This window comes from Vicugna pacos, chromosome 9 (assembly GCF_048564905.1).
Source record: "Vicugna pacos chromosome 9, VicPac4, whole genome shotgun sequence".
Classification (NCBI taxonomy): Eukaryota; Metazoa; Chordata; class Mammalia; order Artiodactyla; family Camelidae; genus Vicugna; species Vicugna pacos.
In genome coordinates, this window is record NC_132995.1 from 74,336,308 (window position 1) to 74,358,823 (window position 22,516).

Sequence of the window (22,516 nt, forward strand, 5' to 3'; positions counted from 1 at the left end):
CTAGCTCTGCATTTACCCCTTCCTTGCTGTCATTTAAAAGGATCTCGGCCTTCCCATCTGTGAAGTTGGGACAGCAAGACCTTTTCTGTGTATCTCATGGGATCCAGTGGTGAGATTCACCTTAGAGAAGAGATGAAAAAGCACTTTGAAACAAACAGCACTTTTGCTCTTACAAAAGCAAGGATGCAGCTACTTTGTGGAGGGCCCCCACCATGCCCCCATCATTGCCCCTCCCAGAAACGCCCACCTCAGACACTTAATGGGGACATTCTCCTCCCTCAGACCCTCTCATGGACTGTCTCATGGACTGATCTTTTGACTGCTCCTAGATGCCAAACTCAGTTTTGCTTTCATCAACCACAAACACCGGGACTGGAGTCACTGCAGAGAGAAAAAGGCCCAGCTTCTGTTGAGCCAGAGAGTCCCATAACTTGTCAGTTCACATACCCCAGAGCCACCCTCCCCTTCAGACACTCGGCCCCCTCCAGTCCTGGGAGGCAGCGTGTCTCTGTGACCTCTGCCGGTAGAGGCAGTTTGGCATTTCCCCCTGCTCTGAGTGATTTAGTCTGAGTTCTCCACTCATGACGCATTTCCTATTACTCAGGGTGTCCCCTCCTGGTTGCCCCTCACTGCTGAAGCTGGCTTCCTCTCTTTTCATCTGATGCTTCACAACTGTCAGGTTGCAACAAACATGCTTCAAATCTACATTCCCCCAGTTGCCTAGCAACAACTTCCCTCCTGGATAAATCTGGATTTCCTGTAGCAGCCCACAATTAAACACAGTGGGCCCCTCACTGTCTGTCCACTGCTTCATCTGCTTTTCACCTCTGTCTGGATGCTTTCAAGACAGCAGCTCATCCCTCACTCACTCTAGAACCTCCCATGGCTCCAAGAGGCCACATCACCCCTGTAAAGACACTTTTACCCTAAGGCTATCTATTTACCCATGTTAGGTAGATTCTCAGCTTATAAGTCAATACTGCTCTCTAGATAGTCTTCTTTGATTTTTGTTGTTTTTTTTTTTTTTAATTGAAGTACAGTCAGTTACAATGTGTCAATTTCTGGTGTATAGCACAATGTCCCGGTCATGCATATACGTACATTTATTTGTTTTCATATTCTTTTTCATTAAAGTTTATTACAAGATATTAAGTATAGTTCCCTGTGCTGTACAGAAGAGATTTGTTTTTGTTTTTATCTATTTTTACATATAGTGGCTAACATTTGCAAATCTCAAACTCCCAAATTTATCCCTTCCCACCCCCTTCCCCCGGCAACCGTAAGATTGTTTACTGCGTCTGCAAGTCTGTTTCAGATGGTCTTCTTTGAATCAGAGAAAGTAAAACAAACAAAAGTTTCAACTCATAAAACGTTCTTTTGTGTGCTGGCAGAGGCATCTGTTTGATTAACCCACTGGATCCAAAGCAGCAGCAAATACTGCTCAAACAAGACTTTTTAAGTAGCTAAAAGGCTTTACTCTGTCTTAAGAAAAAATAATGCACAGTCCTAAAGGACAGACATATATCTTGTCCCTTGAGAATCCAAACAAAGACCTCATGTATCTGGAATCTTCTTGGCTGCTGGCTAAGACCTTGATTCCATTTCTTAAGCACCAGATCAAGGGCCAGGGACCCCCAGACCAACCACAGCTGGTGGGAGATGTTGTAGGCATACCTTCTGCAGCCCTGCTTATGCGTCCAGTCTCCCCTGGGAAGTCTCTTCAGACCTGAACTTGGGTTGGCAGGGCCGAGGCCAGTCGTGACGTGGGAGGGTTACTTGTTGTTTGAGAAATTAGGGAACTTGCTTGGCGTAGGGAGCCGTCAGGTGTGCGTGTGTGTGTGTGCACGTGTGTGCGTGTGCGCGTGTGCATGTGTGTGTGTGAGGTGATACTTGCCATTTTGGTCTGTGACCTTTTTCTCCAGAAATGTTTTCACATTTCCATTTAGAAAAATTTAGTCTCTTCTGGTTCTTTTGGCAGGAACAGTCCATGTGAATTTGAATAAATACTGGGGGAGGAAGCCCTGGGAAAGTTATTTTATAGTTTGTGGCAACATCAGTCAGACAGTTGGTGGCCAGATACACGTGGAGGGTTCCTGCAGGGGCAGGCACTGTTGAGAGGTGCAGGTGGCATCCAAAACGAAGGTGGGAGTACAAGACCCTCATTATTTACCACCTCCACCGGAGAGAGCTAGAAGAGGCTTTGCAGCTAGGGTACCAAGCACACAGCTGGAACTCAGTAAATATTTGAATAATGACTATTACTAAATTATTAACAAGATCGAACAAGAAGTTGTCCACTTGACACAAAACTGCCTCTCCACCAGCTGTTCCTCCCGTTCCCGCTCCCCAGATCCCTGGGCTTGTTCTTGCTCGGCTGTCTCTCCAGTCTCTCTTGCCATCTCTCCTTACATCCCTCCCCCCACCTGGAATTCCTGGCTCTCCCCTCCCATCCGCAAACACTGCTCTCAGCCTCATGATCATAGGCTTGTCTTCTTTCAAACATTAGCTTCAGCGTCACCTTCGCCGTCCCCAGGTGGAACTGACTGGCCCCTTCCTGTAAGTCACTGTGTAAACACATCTCTCGTGGAACCTAAAACCTCAGTCGACTCTGTCTCTTTTCTTCTAGATTATATTTATTTTTGTATTAATTAGTACAACACATGTTTCTTGAGCATCTGTTGTGCACCACACCCTGAAGATACAAAAACAAAATAAAGCCTATTCCTGTGCATAATGAGTTTACAGTGTAGTAGAAAGACACACGTCTTAAAAAATAATAGCAAACCGATATGAAAGTGACAGATAAATGCACTGAGAGTGATAAGAGGAGCTTTGAGGTGCGCCTGTCTATGTGGCAAGAGCACGGGAGGAGCGGGGGTGGGGGCAGAAGGCTTTCTGGACAAGGTGAGGTGATTTTGGGTGGGTGGACTCTGGCCAGGCGGGTGGGGTAGGGACGAGGTGGGATGGGTGGGCTGGCTGTTTCATCTATTAGGCCCTAAAGCGATAGGCATAGTATCTAAGAGCAGCAGGGTTTGCAGAAGCCTACAAAAATGTTTGAGAATTGCAAATACAAGGTGATGGTTCTGAAATACAAAGAAAAAGCTTTAGAATTGAAATTAATAAACACTACATTGAATGTTTAAGAAAGGTCATATTATTCTTTATGTTTAAACTTAATATTCATGATATTTTAAATTTGAAAACTGGTTTAGAGTTCAGGTTTTCCCCCTTTACAAACGTTCCTAAGTGTTTGCAATGACTGGTGAGATATTGTACAAGATCATTCATTAAATGAGTTAGTCCAGGTCAAACAATTTCAAAAGCAAAATTAAGAGCCTTAAAAATGCATGTACAGGAGCCTGTCTATGTCAGCGTGTAGACAGGTGCACAGAGATACAGACAAAAGCATGAATGCCTTTAACGTGTTGGAGTTGAGGTGGGATGGAGTTCTAAGACAGCGTGTGCACAGAGCCTATGGAGACAAAAGTCAGGGGGCAGGAAGAAGATGCCCACTGGGGCAGAATACTGCCGCAGACAATCTCCAGCACACGGTCAGGCGAGGACAACAGACCACGGACTCACCAAGGAGAGAGAGCAGTTACACGCACTGGGAGCTGGTGCCCGACTGACTGCTGACGCCTGAGGATGACAGCTGCCCATTTCCGGTGTCTCTGGGCTCCTAGTCCCTCCTAGGTGCCCCCATCATCTAGGACCCTGATTATTTCCCCCTGCACAGCTTCTTTAGGCTCCATTCCCTAATCCCAGCTTCCTCCTAAGGCAGTCCTTCAGATGTCTCTCGGCTCTGCTCTCTGCAGTCTGAGGGCTCACCCTACCTCACACTCAGGCCCAGCACCAGTCCCTGCATCTCCAGGCTGGGGATTCTGACGATGGGACGGGAATGGGGCAGAATCACGGATGACTCCCAGGCTCCCAGCTCTGGTGAGTGGGCAGGAGGCAGTGCCACCACCTGAGGAAGGGCATCCAGGAACGGAAGCTGGTTTGCAGGAAGATGATGTGATCAGTTTAGGACAAGCTGGATTTGGGAAAATGTCCAACAGACAGTTGAGGGTTGGAGGTGCAGATTTAAAAGTCGTCAACAAAAAGGCAGCAGATCAAATGACAGGGGGGATGAGAAAACCCAGGGAGAGTGTACAGGGTGAGAGGAGCAGGATGAGGAGGTCCTCACGGACCTCAGCACAAAAGGGGAAGGTGGAGGCAGAACTGGTGGGACAGGCAGCGAGGGGACAGCAAGCCAGGCAAGATGAGTGTCATGGAGGAGAAGAACACGACCAAAAGTGTCAGGAAAATCAGAGAGTTCTGAAAAGATAAGAGCCGAAAGCATCCATGAGGCCTGAAAACCGGGGATTCCAGTGAAAGCATCTGAGTAGGATGCTGAGGGTGGGAAGAGGGAAGTGTCAGTGAAGACATGAAACACCGAATGTGAACAGTTCTTCCAAGAAGCGCAGGAATAAAGGATGGAGGAGGGAAGATCCCCCCCCCAAGCAAGAGAGAATTCTTCCTGCCTGACTGGCTTTGAAGTGGGACGTTGGCTTTTTTCCTGCCCACCAGCTCTTTGTGGGTCTCCAGGCTGCTAACTCTCCCTGCGGGTCTTGGGGTTTGCCAGCCTCCCTAACTGTGTGAGCCAATTCCTTATAACACATCTCTTCCTGTGTCTATGCATCCTATTGGGTCTGTTTCTCTGGGGAACCCCTATTAACACCCTTAGTGAGTATATATTTCAGAGTATCAAGCATAGAAACACTTACAGTCAGTCTGCTCGCTGCTATAATACGAGTATTCATTCATTTATGTTTGATGCGTGAGTGGGTGTCTACTGTGTGCCCAGCACACAGACAAGGTCCCTGTCTATGTGGAGCTTAGAGTCTAATAAGAGAGACAGATGACAAGTAATCAGCGGAGTAATTGCCAATGGTGAAGAGTACAGAGAAGGAAATAAACAAGGCACCTTAAAATTATATAATGGGGCAAGGGCAAGCAAAGAAACACAGAAAAAGGAGTGTCGCCTAAGTATACCGCAGGGACGCTGTCTCCTTTCACGGCGGTGACGGTGTTAGGAATGAGACTTGGTGAGGAGAACTTTCTGGGCAGAGAAGGGCGGGAACAATGTGCAGAGCCAGGAGGCATGAGAAAGGGACCAGCACAGGAGGAGATGTAGAAAGAAGTCTGGATGATGGAGATGCAAGAGAGAAGGCGAGAGAGGGAGCCATGCACCAGCTCATGAGAGGCCATGTGTGCCCAGCACGGGGACTGACCTCTCCTGGAGGCAGTAGGGAGCCAGGAGGATCTTTGAGCAGGAGAAGTGACACGATTGGATTGGCCTGTTAGGTAACTCAGGCTGTAGCGTGGGGGGGTGCATTAGAAGAAAGGAGACAAGGCACAGGGGCCAGCAAGAAGGCTGTTCCAATAAAACGTTCTGAGAGAGGAGCCATTAAAGCCTTAGCAAAGGCAATCTAGTGAGGAAGGAAAAATGAGAGGATTGATTTAGTATTCATTCATTCATTCATCATTCATTCATTTAGCAATTCATTTATTTTTGCATGCAAAAATCTTTTTATTTTAAAAATTTTTTATTAAAGAAACAAACATAAAAGTAGAAAGAAGAATATAATGAACCTCCATGTACCCATCACCCAGCTTCAACCATTATCAACATTTGGCTGTTTCTGTCTTATCTGTTTCTTTTTCTCCCGAATTTTTTTTAAAGCAAACCACAGACCACATTTCACCCTTACACACTTCCCTATGTATCTCTAGCAGATAAAAACTTACTTATTTTAACAAAACCACAATGCTACGATCGCACGCAACAAAATTAACAACTTAACTCCTTAATATTACCTAATACTCAGTCACGTTCACTCTTCCTCTGATTGTTAGAGCTGGTTTGTTTAGATCAAAATCAAAATAAGGTCCACAATGGCATTTAACTGAGGTACCTCTTGGATCCCTTTTATCTGTAATACATCTTACTGGAGGGAGTTGGGGGGGAGAACAGGGCGGGGTGACAGCTTGCCATTGGCACACATTTTCACCTGCAGCTTCCTCCCTTCCCTTCCTACCTACTCTTTTCAGCCCCACCCTCCCTGCTATGGGAAAACAGAAATTAAAGTCCTTTGCCCAGCATACACTGAAGCTATTTTCAAGTAGTTTGAAAGGAAGTCATGGCAAAACCAAAGCGTAGGCACAGGGATAAGGCTAAGGAGAGAAGACACTTCTCAGGAATATAGTTTCAATGGTGGCTTTGGGGCTCCTTCCTCTGGAAAATCCGCCTCCTGCTTGCTTTGTAGCTCTCATGCACAACAAAGCCTTTCATTTTACAGTTAGAAAGTAAGGCCGAAATGCTAACGCCCCAGGAGTGTACATGCGTCTGTCCTTCAGTTCAGGGTCAGAGGAAATATGAGGGCCCCAGCCAGGAGAGAGGGGAGCCGGACCACAGCTGGAAATAGGAGGCTGGGCTGCTCAAAGCCTAACTCCACCTGCTTCTCTGCACTGCCACAGCTAGATTGGTCCACCAATCATTCAGGAGAGCCGCACTGGCAAATAAGAAGGCAAAGCTTGTTGTGGCTTGTGGCTTTTGGTCCACAAATACAAGAATCAGAATTATGCACGGAGCTTGTTGAAGTGTAGAGCCCCTCCAGGGCTACTCGAGATGCAAACATGAGTTTGAAAATCACCATCTTAAAAGTTAGAATTCAGTCCTAAAAATCAGAGAGTCAGAGATTCGATCACTTTTGAGACTATGCAGAAATGAAGTCATTCTTTCAGGACTTGAACTTGATTTCCGGAAAACAAGGTGTTGACCTTAGACTCTGGGACTTGGAGCCAGCAGACTTATGAACTTCGACATTTCTCGCCCTGGTGGAAAACACATGAACAGCCCTGTGCTGCCGCGTGCGCCCGGGGCCACCAGAACACTGGCGTCAGCTAGAGAACCTGCAAGAGAACTTCCCTCCCTTTAAGGCTGCCAGCAACAGCTTTAAAAGGAAAGGTGCTGGGGTTGGCTGGCTCTTCCATGAGAGGGTAGTGCTGCACGGAGGAAGGGACACAGCCTGCCTGGAAAGGACATAGAGGGACAACAATGACGAGGAAGCCTGAGAGTACCCACAAAGCCCGAGGTGAACAGATGGACGCCCTCCGCACGCGGTCTTCCTTTACACCCCGGCAGCTGTGCTCTGTTTTCCTTCCTCCAGGAGTCTTGTTTGGTGTCACTAAACCAGCGATCAGAATCACTTCGGCGTATTTAATGTCACCATGAAACTATTTGTGATAGACTATCTCAGCAGGGTGACTTGAAATAAGGACTTTGATTTTCTCAATTAGACAAAAGAAGTTTGTTTCCGAAAGCAATCTTGCAGAAGAGGTCCTATGGTCAGAAAGAGGGGAGGAAATGTTTTTCAAGCATATAGGAGTTCAGACAGCATCTGTGTGCGTATGTAGGACTACATATATATGCCATATATTTAAAAAAAGTTTTTTTTCCTATCAATTACAGCTTCCCAAACTTGTGGACAGCGGTTCTCAAGGTATCAATCTGAGATCCTGGGGGAAAATATTTTCTGATATGTCACCAAGAATTCAAGAAGTAAGTGGGTTATTGACAGTAATATAATTTCACTGTGTCTTTCTACCATTTTATCACACTGGTTATGTCAAGTAATTTAATTGTACCTCATACCTGTTCAAGGAGAAATACGCTTGATCTTTCCATCTAGCAACTTCAAAGCACCTCTTCATAACCTTAATTATCTGGGCTCCTGGGTCAGAGGCAGAAGGAAAGGGACCATTTGTCTAATTTCACACCTAGAAAGAAATGCCACTTTGTCTGGTGGAGCAGGTTATCAGTGGACTGGCAATGGCATCTAAGGCTTTCCAGTAATGATGTGGTCCAATATTCTACTCTGCTCTTAAAATCCACATAGATCTATACCTCTAGTAGTAATAGCATACACTTACAGAGTACTTACGGACACTAAGTGTCATTTGTACATCAACTCATACCGTCACAAAGAGGCTAACTGACTTTTTTTGTGTGTTGTTTTTTGAAAGATGTGCACCTTACAATCTATGCCTGGTGGCACAAGCCTTTGCCCATATAGAAAATGATTCTCCACTCAGTAGATGAGACATTCTGGGGTCATAATGATGAAGAGATAGATATGGTCGCTGCCTTGTGAACGTACAGTTCAACGGGGAAGAGAGATGTGAAACAATTACCTTCGAGTGTGATGAATATTATGAAAGAGAGGTGAAAGAGGAAGCATAATTTTCTCAAAACATTCTTCCCCTCCAGTACTCGCAGATGACTTGGGCTTTGCCAGCCTGGAAAATTGCGTGGTTGGAATCTGTCCTCATAAAACTTCGCTCAGCCTGGGCAGAGTGCTGTGCAGGGAAAGTCAGAGAAGGGCCTGTTGTACTGATGGCCACCTGCTGCAGTGGAAGTCTCTGTTTAACATTCTTTTCTTCATAAGCATTAAAAAAATTTGTATCAGTATAATAGGATTGAAGTTGATAGAGAATTTTTAAAAAAATCCCCAAAGTATATCAGTGCTCTTAATTCGTGTGGCAGTTCCGGAAGGTTTCTTGCCCATCTGGATGGCAAGCCTAGCATCTGTGAGCTGGGCTGGAGCAGAGGGCCCAGTTTATACTAACTGACACTAGACCATTTGACCCTGGAACGGCCCCTTTATCTCTGAGCACTTTGATCAAATGAGCAACATAAAAATGATAATAACCCCTTACAAAATTGTCATAAGACTTGCTGCTGTTGAAGCAATGTGAGATTCCATCTGTATTACTGAAGCCTAGACTGTGATGACAGGCCCGACTCACCACGTGGCTTCTACACGGCGGTCAGCGGTTTCAGAGGGGCAAGTGCTGGCACGTGGACAGAGAGCAGATGACAGGTAAACATCGCTCATTGCAGTGGAGGAACTATTTTCAGTCTGACTTGATTGAATCTTAATGTTTTTTTTTTAATTCCCAAGTGCCTTTTAAAATAAGTAACCAAATGTGTTTTTGGAAAAGGGCAGCATGGCTTTTATTTTGCATTTTCCTTTAAAGTCAAGTCAAGTGGTGTTAGTGGACCTGAGACCCTGGTGACTCTGGCAGCCCTCAGCTGAGTCCACAGCATTAGAGACCTGCCTTCAGAGGATGAGGCCCGTGAGCGCCACCGGCGCCCAGCGGAGGAAAGACCGCCAGCTTCGTCTTAGTTTGGTGCAAAATTTAAAGAGTTTTTCCAAGAATGGAAACTTCGTGTGTTCCATATTTGCTTGGATCTTAACACACACACACACACACACACACAGAGAAGCCACAAACCACACATTTCAAGGAAATGGAAGAGTTCATGTTTGGTAAAATTAAGCTAATAAAAGATAATCTTCCAAATATAAGAAACTAAATTCTAACCTGTTTGGCCGAGGAACTTGCCCTGACTTTGCCTTCTAGGACAGAGGTCCTCCACCGCTGTATTTCCCAATTTCTTTTCCCAGTGGACCCATCTTGGTGGGATAACAGAACCTAAGAACTGACTAACAGAGAAATGTTCTCTACTTTTCCCCAAGGATATATTCCCAAGGAATTAAAATTAAAGGGACTGGCAAAGAGAAGTAATATTGAAATGCTTAGGAGGTTAACTCTTTTATTCTCTTTAAGGCTATTTTCCTCCCAGGCCCTGAGTGGATGGCAGTAGGTTTCATTTCACAGCTGGATTAAGGATTACTGAGAATATGTATGTTTTCTTTTAAATGTGGCAAACACATGCAGAGGTCGCCCCAAACTTTGGAGCTTTGGCTTCACTGTAGATTTGTGACTCCAAGTGCCTTAGAATAACCTGCAGCCTTTGCCTTGCCCTAGCTCGTCCACCGGCGGAGTGTTCAAGACTTGCTGTGGGTGACCAGGCCCCTTGTGCAGCCTGGCAGTCCGGAGACCTTCACACGGCTGGTGGGCACCCTGTCTGACCTCTTGTGTGGCTACCCAGAGGGCGGAGGCTCCCGGGTGCTCTCCTTCAACTGGTACGAGGACAACAACTACAAGGCTTTCCTGGGGGTTGACTCCACAAGGAAAGATCCTGTCTATTCTTACGACAAAACAGCAAGTAAGTTTTCTAAGTCCTGCGTATAAATCGGCTTCTGATGAGCTGATGGGTTAACACTTCCAGGTGAAGTCAGTCCTGGGGCAGACTTGCCCTTGGTCCTGTCGAGGGGCCTTAGGCAGAGAGGCTTCTCCTTCCAGCAAGTCCCTTTCCCTGTGTGGGAAGAGGGCAGTGCTCATAAAGAATTCTGGAAGGGAGCCATGGAAAGAACTGAGACCCACTTGGAAAGGGAACAGAGGGGACATTCCCCACTGATCTCATTGAACTAGGGTTAAGTTCTAGAGGAAGAGGAAGATAAATGAGGAGGCAACCCCGAGTTATGAGCCAAGCAGGGGTCGGAGGGCTCTGGCAAGTCAACATGGCTGTGGGATGTTTTCACCAACACAGTGCAGTGAGAATCTGTGTGGGTAGTACGGAATTACATTCCAAATGGCAGGGCACTGGCAAGCCATCTTTCCCACCTTTCAGTATTTTTTTTGGCTCCTGTGAAGTGAAGGAGGGTGGGGTGTGGACGAAATGCAACTGGGTAACCCTCTAGTTAAAAACTGAAAGGAGGCAAGGCTTGCACCAAAAGCAGTTGGGCCCTAAGGTAGCCGCACACAACAAAGAAGTTAAGCAGCTAATTGAGGGGAAATTATTGAGACTAAAGCTGAGATTCCAAGGGGAGGCCTTGTTTGGCCTCTCGGCCCCTTTCATCTGAGAATGGCCTCTGTTTCTTGCAATAATCAATCGCAAGCAGGCTTCTCAGCCTCCTTCTAGAGCAGAAAAACCACAGGGCAAGCCCCGTTCTTTGTTTCTCTGATGAGGCCCTCGTTGAGATGCGCCGGGCACTTTGTTACTTGCTAATGATGAGCTTGTTACTGGTGGGGTGCAGCCTATTAGTTTAGATCATTTGTCAAATCCTCCAGCATACAGTTGAATGAGACATGTGATTTGAACACACTAATGACTATGTTTAGCTCTGAGCAACGGGGAGTTTCTATAAAATCTGTCCCTTCTCTCCTGACAGCGACCTTTTGTAATGCATTGATCCAGAACCTGGAGTCAAACCCTTTAACCAAAATAGCCTGGAGGGCAGCAAAGCCTTTGCTGATGGGAAAAATCCTCTTTACTCCGGATTCCCCTGCAACGCGCAGGATACTAAAGAGCGTAAGTTCCCAGCTGGTCTTGTGCCGTCTGCCTTGGTCTGCCTAGAGGATGAGAATGCGTGTGTGTGCGCATGTGCGTGTGCGTGTGCGTCTGTATTTTTCACCGTGCCCTCCTGGTAGCGAGCCTCGTGTTTTTCGCTAAGCAGACTCTTGGTTCCTCCCCCATCCACAGGCATCACTGGAATGTCGTGCGCCAGCGCCCCTGCCTGGGCCCCGCCCCCCCCCACGCAGCCTACAGTGAGGTTTTCTTCCCACACCTGAATTATAACCCCAAGGAAGGGGTCACAGTTCTCCAAATCCTGGCTGCCCGCAAGAAAGATAGGGAGGAAGGAGGAAGAGCATCTGCTCACACGGAGTCCAAATCTAGCCCTAAAGAGGCTCCGAGACAATACTATCATCAGTATGATGGGTACCTCTGAGATTCTGAGATTCTGCCAGTCTGGGAGGCTGGGAAACAGCTGACTGTTCTGGGAAATACTGATAGACTAAGAAAATAAAGACCCTTCCTTGACAAGCCTTTCCTGAACATTGAGGGTTTGTGACAGGAGCAGGAAAGATGCAACTAAAGGCCCCCTCTCACTCTTTTCCCCTCCCTTCTTTAGCTATTTCTATCTCTGTCTGCTTTCAGGCCAACTCGACTTTTGAAGAGCTGGAGCGCCTCAGGAAGTTGCTCAAAGCCTGGGAAGAAGTAGGGCCGGAGATCTGGTACTTCTTTGACAAGAGCGCACAGATGACCATGATCAGAGTATGGATGGCGTTAGAGGTTGGGAGGGGGGAGGAGGGGGAGAGGAGGAGGAGCAGGGCCAAGGAAGTTCCCTTTGTCTCCTTTTCCCAGTGAAGGGTTAGTCAGTCCTGGGGCTAGGTCAAAATACAACAAGCGTAGGAATATCATTCCATGTTACATATATAAAACATACTATATGTATATAACACTATACCATCTGTGTCCATACTACATGTATACATACACACTGTATCATCTGTGTCCATGCTACATATACACACACGCTATACCATCTGTGTCCATGCTACATACATATACACACACTATACCATCTGTGTCCATACTACATGTATACATACACACTGTATCATCTGTGTCCATACTACATATACACACACGCTATACCATCTGTGTCCATGCTACATACATATACACACACACTGTATCATCTGTGTCCATACTACATATACATACACACTATACCATCTGTGTCCATACTACATACATATACACACACTATACCATCTGTGTCCATACTACATGTATACATACACGCTATACCATCTGTGTCCATACTACATACACATACACACACTATACCATCTGTGTCCATACTACATGTATACATACACGCTATACCATCTGTGTCCATACTACATACACATACACACACTATACCATCTGTGTCCATACTACACGTATACACACACGCTATACCATCTGGGTCCATACTACATACATATACACACACTGTATCATCTGTGTCCATACTACATGTATACACACACGCTATACCATCTGGGTCCATACTACATACATATACACACACTATACCATCTGTGTCCATACTACATGTATACACACACGCTATACCATCTGGGTCCATACTACATACATATACACACACTGTATCATCTGTGTCCATACTACATGTATACACACACGCTATACCATCTGTGTCCATACTACATACATATACACACACTGTATCATCTGTGTCCATACTACATGTATACACACATGCTATACCATCTGTGTCCATACTACATACATATACACACACTATACCATCTGTGTCCATACTACATGTATACATACACGCTATACCATCTGTGTCCATACTACATACATATACACACACACTGTATCATCTGTGTCCATACTACATATACACACACGCTATACCATCTGTGTCCATACTACATATACACACACACTATACCATCTGTGTCCATACGACATACATATACACACGCTATACCATATGTATCATACGACATACATATATACACTATACCATATGTGTCCATACTACATACATATATCCATACTACATGTGTATGTATATATAAAACACTATACCATATGTGTGTGTGTGTATATATTTATATAAATATGTAAATATAAAACAAGCACCAGTTCTGAAGCTGCCACCCAGCGGAGTCACTGACTTCGGGTGGGACATATGTTTCTAGAGTTCTGGGGAAATATGAAAACTGCCCTAAGACCAGTGACCTCCTGAGGCTTCTTGCTGTTACAGATTCACGTGAGGGCCTCTCCCCAAGGGGCCAGGTCTGTAACTGCAAAGATGCTTGAGTGTGTCTCTCTGGTCTTGTTTTCAGTTTCACAAAACCAAGAGATAAAGAGTCCTACCCAGCAGGGATGATTAAAAAGAATCAAAAAAATTCCTTAAAACAGGAGCCTTCCCATATACCATTTCCCTGCCTCTCTCTCCCCCACCCCCATACACATCTCCCTGCTATTACAGAGGCTTGTGTATTTGAGGGAAACAGGATATAGATGGATATGACTTATGATGGAAGAAAACCCACCAGGTTTTTAGGGAGCCTCAGAGTCTATCCCTACTCATTAAAAATTGCAAATGGCCTAAGACAGGACCAAAGATCCATGGAATTCTAAAGGCCATGACTGTGTTGCTTCTTCCCAAGGACACCCTGGAGAACCCAACAGTGAAAGCCTTTTTGAACAGACATCTTGGTGAGGACGGTATCACTGCCGAAGCTGTGCTGAACTTCCTCTACAAGGGTCCTCGAGAAGGCCGGGCTGACGACTCAGCCAACTTCGACTGGAGGGATATATTTAACGTCACTGACCGCACCTTGCGCCTGGCTAATCAATACCTGGAGGTAAGGGCAGCGAGTCACCCGAGGGCTGCACTGGGCCCCTCCAGGACGGCCCTGTGTGGAGCCAAGTTCCCTTAGCAAGTCCAGTGGTCTTGGGTTTCAGCTCTCATCTTCCCCATTGAAGAAACAAGCGTTCCCACAGCCCCCGAACAGCAGTGCATGCTGTTCTCTCACAGCTTCACCTCAACTGAAACAGTTCCTTCTTCACATCTCCTGCCCCCTGACAAACGGCTCCCTGCCTCCTCCTTGGCTGCTGCTCCCCCGGAGTGTCCGTGTCTGCCCTCAGCTATCTCCTGGCTGCCGTGGCTCCAGTGGCTGTCCACTGGCAGTGTCCACCACACCCCGAGCTCCAAGGTGCCCTGTTGCGGGATGCTCCCACCCCCGGGCCCTACAGGCACATCAGACAGGCGGGTTCTCTCAGTCCTCCAGCAGCTCCACCAGGAGTGCACCATCATCATCCCCACTTTACAGATGCAGAAGCTGAGGCTTAAAGAGGTTAAATAAGATTCCCATCCCACAGCTTGTGGGTGAGCAGACAGGATGCAGATCTGGCGCCTGACTCAGAGCCTGCCGTCCTGGCCCCTCCACTGCCTCTGTCACATCACCTCGCTCTGTCTCCTCATCTCCTAAGTATCTCTCGACTCTGCCTCTTGCTTCCCAGGCTCTCTGAGGCCCAAAGGCCTCGTCATCATCTCTCCACCAGCCTCTTCATCCCAGCTCCAGCCCACCTTCCCACCACTGCTCACTCACACATCTCTGGCTCTGCTCTGTGGGCCCTTCCACCACCCTCTGGCACACCCTGGCTTCTCATGATTTCATCCTTTGCAACTGGCTGTTTCTCTACCTATTTGTTAGAGCTTTTCTGCTTAAACAAAAAAGAGAAGTTATTGGTTGGCATAACCTGGAAGCCCAGGGGACCTCGGATACCGTGTCCTTCCATCTCTCCTTTCTGTCTGCCTCAGCTCGGCTTTGATCTCAGCCAGGCCCTCTCCATTCGGTAGTGTGTCAGCTGCTCACAGTCCTCAGTGGCCGTCTTTACACAGAAAGCTCCGCAGAAAGAGGGAGCGGCCGTCCCAGAGCATCAGCAGTACTCCTGACGCGTTCTCTGATTGGCCTGGCCACCCTACCTTCCTGGGAGTGCCTCAGGGATGGGTACCCCCGCGGGGGGGGGGAAAGCAGGCAGCTTCATCTGAATCTCCTGGACTGAGCAAGCTTGCTGTGACGAGGGGGAGGGTGTTCCCCCAAAAGAAGAAACACAAGGCAGAGGGTCTGAAAGGGCTTCTCCGTCCCCGTTTGCTGAGCTTCTGCTCGTTCATCCTTTGAGACTCGGCTCTCAGGTGTCACTTCTGCTTCAACGCAGGGGAAGTCGTTCCCTCCCCTGTGCTTCCGAGGCCTCTCTTCCAGTCTCTCTCAGGCGCTGTTCGAGTCAGATGCAGGTCAGCTGCCAACGATCCACCTCTGGCTGCTCAGCAGACTGGAGTTCTCAGCGTCAGGGAGCACATGCTAGTTATTTCTAAATTCTCAACCTCAAACTCCTAGGGAACATCTCTGTCTGAGAGTGTCTCACACTTGCCAGAGGGCTTCATGTCATCTAGAACCATTAGTGGCAGAAGATGCTCTGGACGACAGAGGGAATTAAGCCCCTAAGGGCCAGCCCTGCCCCAGACCCCATGGTCCTGGTCCCCAACTAGTAAGAAAAGCCCAGCTCCACCTGTCACCACAGGGCTCTTGAAGACTCCCTGCTGCCTGGGTGCCACCAGAACCCCCCAGAGTGGGTGATGCTCCTTCTCCAGGGCCATGGGGAGGCAGCACGGGCTCCCCAGGCGGCCTTTCAGAGGGGCCAGGTGTGGCAGCATCAGCACTAAAGTTCATGTCATGACAGAGTGATTCCCCACCTGTCTGAAGGCGAGAATGACCATGGGTGCTTTTTTACAAAACAGATTCCTGACACAAACCCAGATCAACTGACTCAGAATTTTCAGGGAGGAGACCTGGTAATCTGTATAGTTACAGACCTACTAGGTTGGTGGTGCCTTGAAGTCCCCTTGTACAATTACTCAGCTGACATCGTCTCTTCTCACAGTCCTTCTACCAGCTAAGTCCCCATCCTGGGCCATGCCCACCCCCATTCACTGCCAGGTTATGGTATAGCCAGGTTATAGTATAGCCAGGTTATAACATAGCCAGGTTATAACATAGGCAGGTTATAACATAGCCAAGTTATAGTATAGCTGGGTTATACCATAGCTGGGTTATAGTATAGCTGGTTTATACCATAGCCGAGTTATAACATAGCCAGGTTATAGTACAGCTAGGTTATAACATAGCCCGAACTTTTGGAGGGGGTGTGGATGGAGGGGCTCTATTCCTTTACTCTGTCAGCTGGAGCTCAGTGGTTCTCACATGTTTTTGTGAGGTAATATCAGTAACAAAGAATATTTCTTGTCTTTTGTTTGACTTGACACTTGTGTGGTGATGTAAAGGACTTGTTTTCTTGTAGGATTATTTTTTCCATGTAGTTTGTGCTTAATGTAGCACCAGGCACCCAAAAGACACTTAATATATATTAAATGCTTAAATGGCTAAGAATTCAGTCTCTGGAGCTAGACCACGTGGGTTCAAATCCCTGCTAATTGTGCCTCAGTTTCTGCATCTGTAAAATGGGGGTATGAATAATACTTACCTAATAGGCTTGTTGTGAGAATTAACTGAGTTAATTCATGCAAAGCACATAAGACAGTGCCTGGCATTTAGTAGGCGCTTAGTAAATATTAAGTCTTTAGTAAACTACAAACAAACCCAGAAATGCTACTTGGGAGGAGAAGAGTGGAATTGGTGAAATCAGGCCCAGCCCCTGGGCCGCTCCTGGTGCTCCTCCAGGGGCTACAGAACTGCAAATCACATGTCACATCAGCCACCAACACTTCCCTGGGGCTCTGCAATCCCATTAGCCAAGGGAAGTGCTCCTAAGTGAAGGCCACTGTGGCCACAGGTCAGTGGGCTGCCCCGGGGTTCCTAAGAGGGGTTTGGACCTTCCGCCCTTGGTGGAGATGGAGGGGGGAAGTAGGGGGATGACCTGAAAGGAGGAGGGGGTTGGGGTGGGGAATGAGCAGTGAGGACAAATCCGATCACTGCAACTGGTCCTGGAAGTCTCTGCTTTTGTTCTTGTGTTTCGGGAAGTCTGGAGGCGGCTTGGAGACCCCCCAGCTCTCATTCTGAGGACGACTCAGTAGCAGACAGGCACTAAAGAGCTTTGAGAACCTCCTCTGGGGACAGCCTCGATACTTCCCAGACTATTCCAGAAAAGAAAAAAAAAAGTCACTTCAGGAAAATTCAGCAAAAACACTCTAAAATGTAAGTTATGTCGATCCAAGTCAGTGTGGCACTCAGATGTGACACTGAACAACAGAAACTCCAGGAACTAAGAGCAAACTTTTAAGCCTTTTGTCATTATACGAAAGGGGGGTGAGTCAAAGGTTTTCTCTTCACCTAAAAGGAGGGCTAAATCTTCTTTCTTTCTGCTTGGGGTGAGGCCTTAGTTACTGGCCATCCCACTGAGTAGCCTGGAGAGCGTCCCATTCCCCTGGAGCCGCCTGCCTGCGCCATCCGATGCCACGTTAGGCTGCTGCTTGAGGAAACTCTCTCACCCAGACAGTGAGGATAAGTGGGCCTGGACGCAGCCTCTGAGCTGCGTCACTCTGGGAAAGCCACTTCACCTGCCGAGGCTCAGTTTTCTTACCTGTAAAACCCAGTAATAACACAGCAGACCCCACAGAGTTGTTGTTGAGGGTAGAGTGAGAGAAGCGTGCAGGGCGCCCAGCACGCGCGTGCCATCGATGAGTTGGGCGTGTGTGTAAGTTCTCTGCCCTCGGTTTCTCGTCTGTTAGGTGGGGCTGGTAATGCCTTCCTTTCCAGTGGCTGTGAGGATGAAATGGGAGAGGGCTGGCACCGAGGAGCGCCATGTGCATGGCAGCTCTTGCTGTGAACCACAAGGACGTGCACCCCAAACCACAGACCAAGTGAGAAATGCGCTTTCCTGAGGCTGGCTTTGTGTAAGTCTCAATCAGGGACTGTGAAGCCGTTTTTCACGTTAACCTGATGAACTGGCTTGAATCAGGGCTGTTTCTCGAGCCCTTCTGGCCCTTCTGTGGACCGTGGCCCAGTGGATCCAGGACTTCTCTTGCTCTTAGAGCGCCTCTTCAATAAGGGGCTTCTATAATCTCATTTATCTCATAACCATGTCCAGTCTTTCCCCTCATGCCCTGCCCTTATCAGGGAAAAATCAAGACATGGATAAAAGGCAGACCTCCTGGTCTGCGGGTGGGCAGTCAGCTAGGGAAAGGAATGATGGAGACACTTGGGAGCCTCATCTCTCTACCAGGTGGAAGGATTCATCTCTGTAGGACTCCTGATCGAGGGTTAGGCCTGACACAGATGGAATGCTATTTAGAGTTCACAGTGTATTTTAATTTTATAGTATATTTGAATTCCAGGTCTTAAGTTTCACATCAGGAAGCTGAATTCAGCCAAACTTTAGTATGAAAATACCTCTGATCAAGGCATAAAATTTAACTAGTTAACGACCTTTCCCTGAGTCTTGAGAAGACGTGTATTCATTAACTGCTTTTATCTCTGCTGTCAGCACAGTCAGTGTATGTGTGTAACTCTTTATTATCAACACGGTGGTTATCTTCTTGATGAATGATCAGGAGGGGTCTGTTTTGGACTACTTTTCCTCTGTGCCTAGCATGCCCCTGGCTTCATGTCACCACTACCCGACCAGAACGTGCTCAGGGAGTGTAGTTTTCAGGCCTAATAGGATTAAGAAGACAGAGCTATTGATCATGTCACCTACTTTAGAGTCAAAAGCATAGACGTCTGTTGCATAATATCTGACCTGTTGCCTTCTTCTGCTGATTCATTGACTCCAAATGTGCATTAAGGGGCAAGGGAAAAGTCAGGGAAGAGGTCAGAAGGGTGCAAAAGCCTGTACCATGAGAGCAATATTATTTCAAGAGCCGTGAACTGGATCTTAAGCAAATCATGGGCAATGGCCTTATTTTGTGCCTCTTCAGTCTCTGAGAAACATAGAATTGGCTGAGGAAGGAGAACACACGTTGGGGGTTGGGGGCTCAAGTGACGGGTGAAGGGAAGGAACTTGCATTTGAGCTTGCTGTGAGCCAGCCACTGTGTTGGGCACTTTTACTTGTCACCTCATGCAACACGCCTGACTGCCTGCCCAGAGACATAATTGTTACCATTTTATAGAATCAAAGACTGACTTGCCTAACATACCATAGGAGGTAAGAGCTGGATCCAAGATTCTAATCTAGGCCTCTCAGCCTCTGAAGAGGAAGTTCTTCTTCCATAAGGGGTACATGAGTAGGGGGTTCAGTAAGTATTGTTTGGATGAATTGTATAATGAGTTGGATGAAGGCAGCAATTATTTTGTAATAGTCAGTGTAACTGACGCTATTCTGATTCAGTCTTTTCTGCTTGGAAATAACTAGATTTAGAGGAGGAAGCCAAAGAGATTTGCGCTCATGCAGTCATTCATGTTTTTGCATCAATTGAACTACCTACATCTGAATAAATACTGTGAATCCCTGACCTCTAGAAGCTCACATTCTATTGGGAGAGATAAGCATGTCGTTAAATATGGTGCTACCCCAAGGGACTGCTAGAATCCAGTCTGGCAGAGTAGAAACGAATTCAAAATGCCACAAATCCTCCAGGGACTGTCAAGTAGCCTCCACATTATCTCCCAAATCCCCCCTTCCTCGCCTCTCCATGTATGGCCCGTTTACAGAGGCCTGTACCATCTCTCCTGGCTGGTCTCGCGGCCTCTGGTCTCTTGCTGCTTCTGTTCAGCCCCCGCGCTGCCTCCAGTGAGATCCTCATGAAACCCCAGTCTCACCAGCCATGGCGTGCCAGCCTGAAGTGCCCCAGTGACTTCTCACTGCTGTGTCGGTGAAGGCCAGCTCCTCCAGTCCCTTCACGGCTCTTCCACGTCATACGGGACATCGTGCTGCCCAGGCCTCCCGCCCTGCACAAGCCGACCCCTTCTTCCGCTCAGGACTCAGTGCCTGTGTGCAGGCCTCCTCGTGTGCACCGTATTCCTCCATCACAGCACATGATAATTATTTCACACACCTCCCCACCCACACAGACGTGAACCCCGTAAGGGCTGGAAGTATCTTATTTATCTTTTGATTTCCCAACTTACCTTCTTGGAGCTGCAGTGGCATGAAGTTTACACCCATACGTGCCAATCTAAAGCTGAAAATACATTTATGCTGGGCCTTAAAGATCGAATGTGCCTGCTAAGCAAGGCAGAAAGATAATTCCAGGCAGAAGGAAGAGCATATGCGAAGTGCAGAGGTGTGAACGAGCCAGGTTCCTGAGAGGTAGACGGGCTGGGTAGAGGTGTGGCTGTAGCGTCAGGGGCGGGGGCCGGGGAGAGGGGCAGCAGAGTCCAGAGCTGGCGCCAGGAGGGTCAGCTGGCCTGGCCAGTGACAGCTCCATTCCGAAGGCAGCAGAACGCCACCCCCAGCGCTCATCTCTGGGCTCTGATTTGGGGCACTGTCGCTGGTCCACTGCCTGAAAAATAAGGGTGGTCACTGGAGCCACAGTTAGGACAGTGTCACCGGCATGGCTGGACCAGGTGTTCGTGACCAGAATATGCTTTCCATGGTCAGTGCCCGGCCCTGTTGATTATTAACTATTTTGAATATGGTAACACTTACTTCCCAAAGTTGTAGGAATGACTAAACAAGACAGCGCTGAGAGCTACAGTCCCCTGCAGTCGTCAGCCCGGCTTTTCGGCCTTTCCTTGGATCTGACTGCACAGGAAGCACTACCGGGTGGCTATGCCCTGGTGGGAGCCTCTGCGCTCCGACCCGACCTTTTTATGTGTGTCACTGTTGTGTTTATTTATTTTAGAAACGGTCTTTTGAACGGCTGTGCCCTTCCTGTCCCTTTGTCCTTCAGTCGCGGTGCATCTCCTCACTCTCCGTGGTCGAACATTTCAGACGTCTGTCCGCAGCGCCCGGTGTGTTAGATAAAATTCCCCACAGGGCCTTTGCCTCCTTCTCGCCATCCCGGCCAATTCTCGCTGCCCAGAGCTATTTTCTCCAATGGCGTTTTCCCTGCGGTGGGAAACGAACCTTTAGTGTTACGGTTTAGATCTGCCAGGAAATTCATTCTGGGATGTTTACCCACATCCACTGGCATTTTTCAAAAGGAACCCCAGGTGTCTACATTAACACCAGCAGGACCACTTGAAGCCTCCATTGACATTCATCAGACGCTTTGTTCTCAGCCTGAGTGTGGAAGTTAGATCTGTGAGAGGCAGGATGGTAGAGCCAAAGCCTCTGAAGTGTGCAGCAGCGCCCTTCTTACCCTGAAGACTCCCTCCTGGCATGTCCTGGATATCAGTCAGAACACGTCAGCACAGAGTGCCAGACCCCTTTGATTATCAAGTGCCAGGAAGAAGAGATTCTCTCTCTGCCTCTGCTAGTCATCGGTTCCCACTTCATAGGTAATTTAATTTATCTATTACTTAATGTGTTTGAATTAGAGCTGGAGAGGTGGCAGTTGAAGAAGGAAGCCTGCTGCTACTGTGGCTTCTTTTTTGAGGCGGTGTCTGATTTAGCTGTGTAAACAAATGACTGCCTTCTCCAGGGGTCATGAGCGCAGCTGCCTGCCCTGGGGAGGGCCGCACCTCTTCCGCAGGGCGAGCTCGGCTTGCTGGTGAGAAACCATAGGACTGGTGTGGACTTCAGACGGTGGTGGCCCTGCCACTCGGATTTTGGCCGCAGTAGTTGGGAACTGAAGGAGACAAGGAAACCTCTTCTCTTGCTTGACTGCCTTTGGCTGTCACAGGGCATTGTAATGGTTCGCTTTATGATTCTGAACTCTGATTGCAAAATTTGCCCAGAATCTGCCTCTGAGGCCATAAGACACTGTCTCTCTAATCAGTGAAGATGCCCTTTGGATTTTCCCAGTAGTGGCTTTATGCTGAGTCTCTTACACTTGCCAGTTCTTTCCTACCTATAGTGTTCTTCCCTAACATCCACGATCACACAGTTTCTCTGTGTAGAACCAAATAGCTTTTATAAATATATGTGGCCTCAGCCTCATTAAAACCAACTGTTTTAACTTACAAGCTAATCAGACCAGACCAGATATGTCAAACTCTATGATCTTGCTTTGCTTAAAGGTTAGTCATTCATCGTTGCCTCTCATATACATTCACGCTCACACTCACATGAATATACATGCTCATTAGCCAAGCTCTTCGGGGACCAAAGCAAGTACCAGTAGGGAACGAGGCCCCTTGCTGTGAGGCAGGTGGCCTCCACATGAGAATGCCAGGGTGCCTTGT

The 22,516-nt window shown here is 47.6% G+C and overlaps 1 protein-coding gene across 7 annotated transcripts in view; it reads left to right on the forward strand.

Annotated features, from left to right (window-relative positions):
• ABCA4 (ATP binding cassette subfamily A member 4) overlaps positions 1–22,516 on the forward strand; it is a 140,641-nt gene that overhangs the window by 49,108 nt on the left and 69,017 nt on the right. For all 7 annotated transcript variants that reach the window (XM_072968177.1, XM_072968183.1, XM_072968176.1 and 4 more), the window contains 5 exons: positions 7,514–7,603; positions 9,877–10,117; positions 11,124–11,263; positions 11,891–12,007; positions 13,936–14,133. In XM_072968177.1, coding sequence (XP_072824278.1) covers positions 7,514–7,603; positions 9,877–10,117; positions 11,124–11,263; positions 11,891–12,007; positions 13,936–14,133 — 786 coding nt within the window. The remainder of the gene's footprint in view (positions 1–7,513; positions 7,604–9,876; positions 10,118–11,123; positions 11,264–11,890; positions 12,008–13,935; positions 14,134–22,516) is intronic.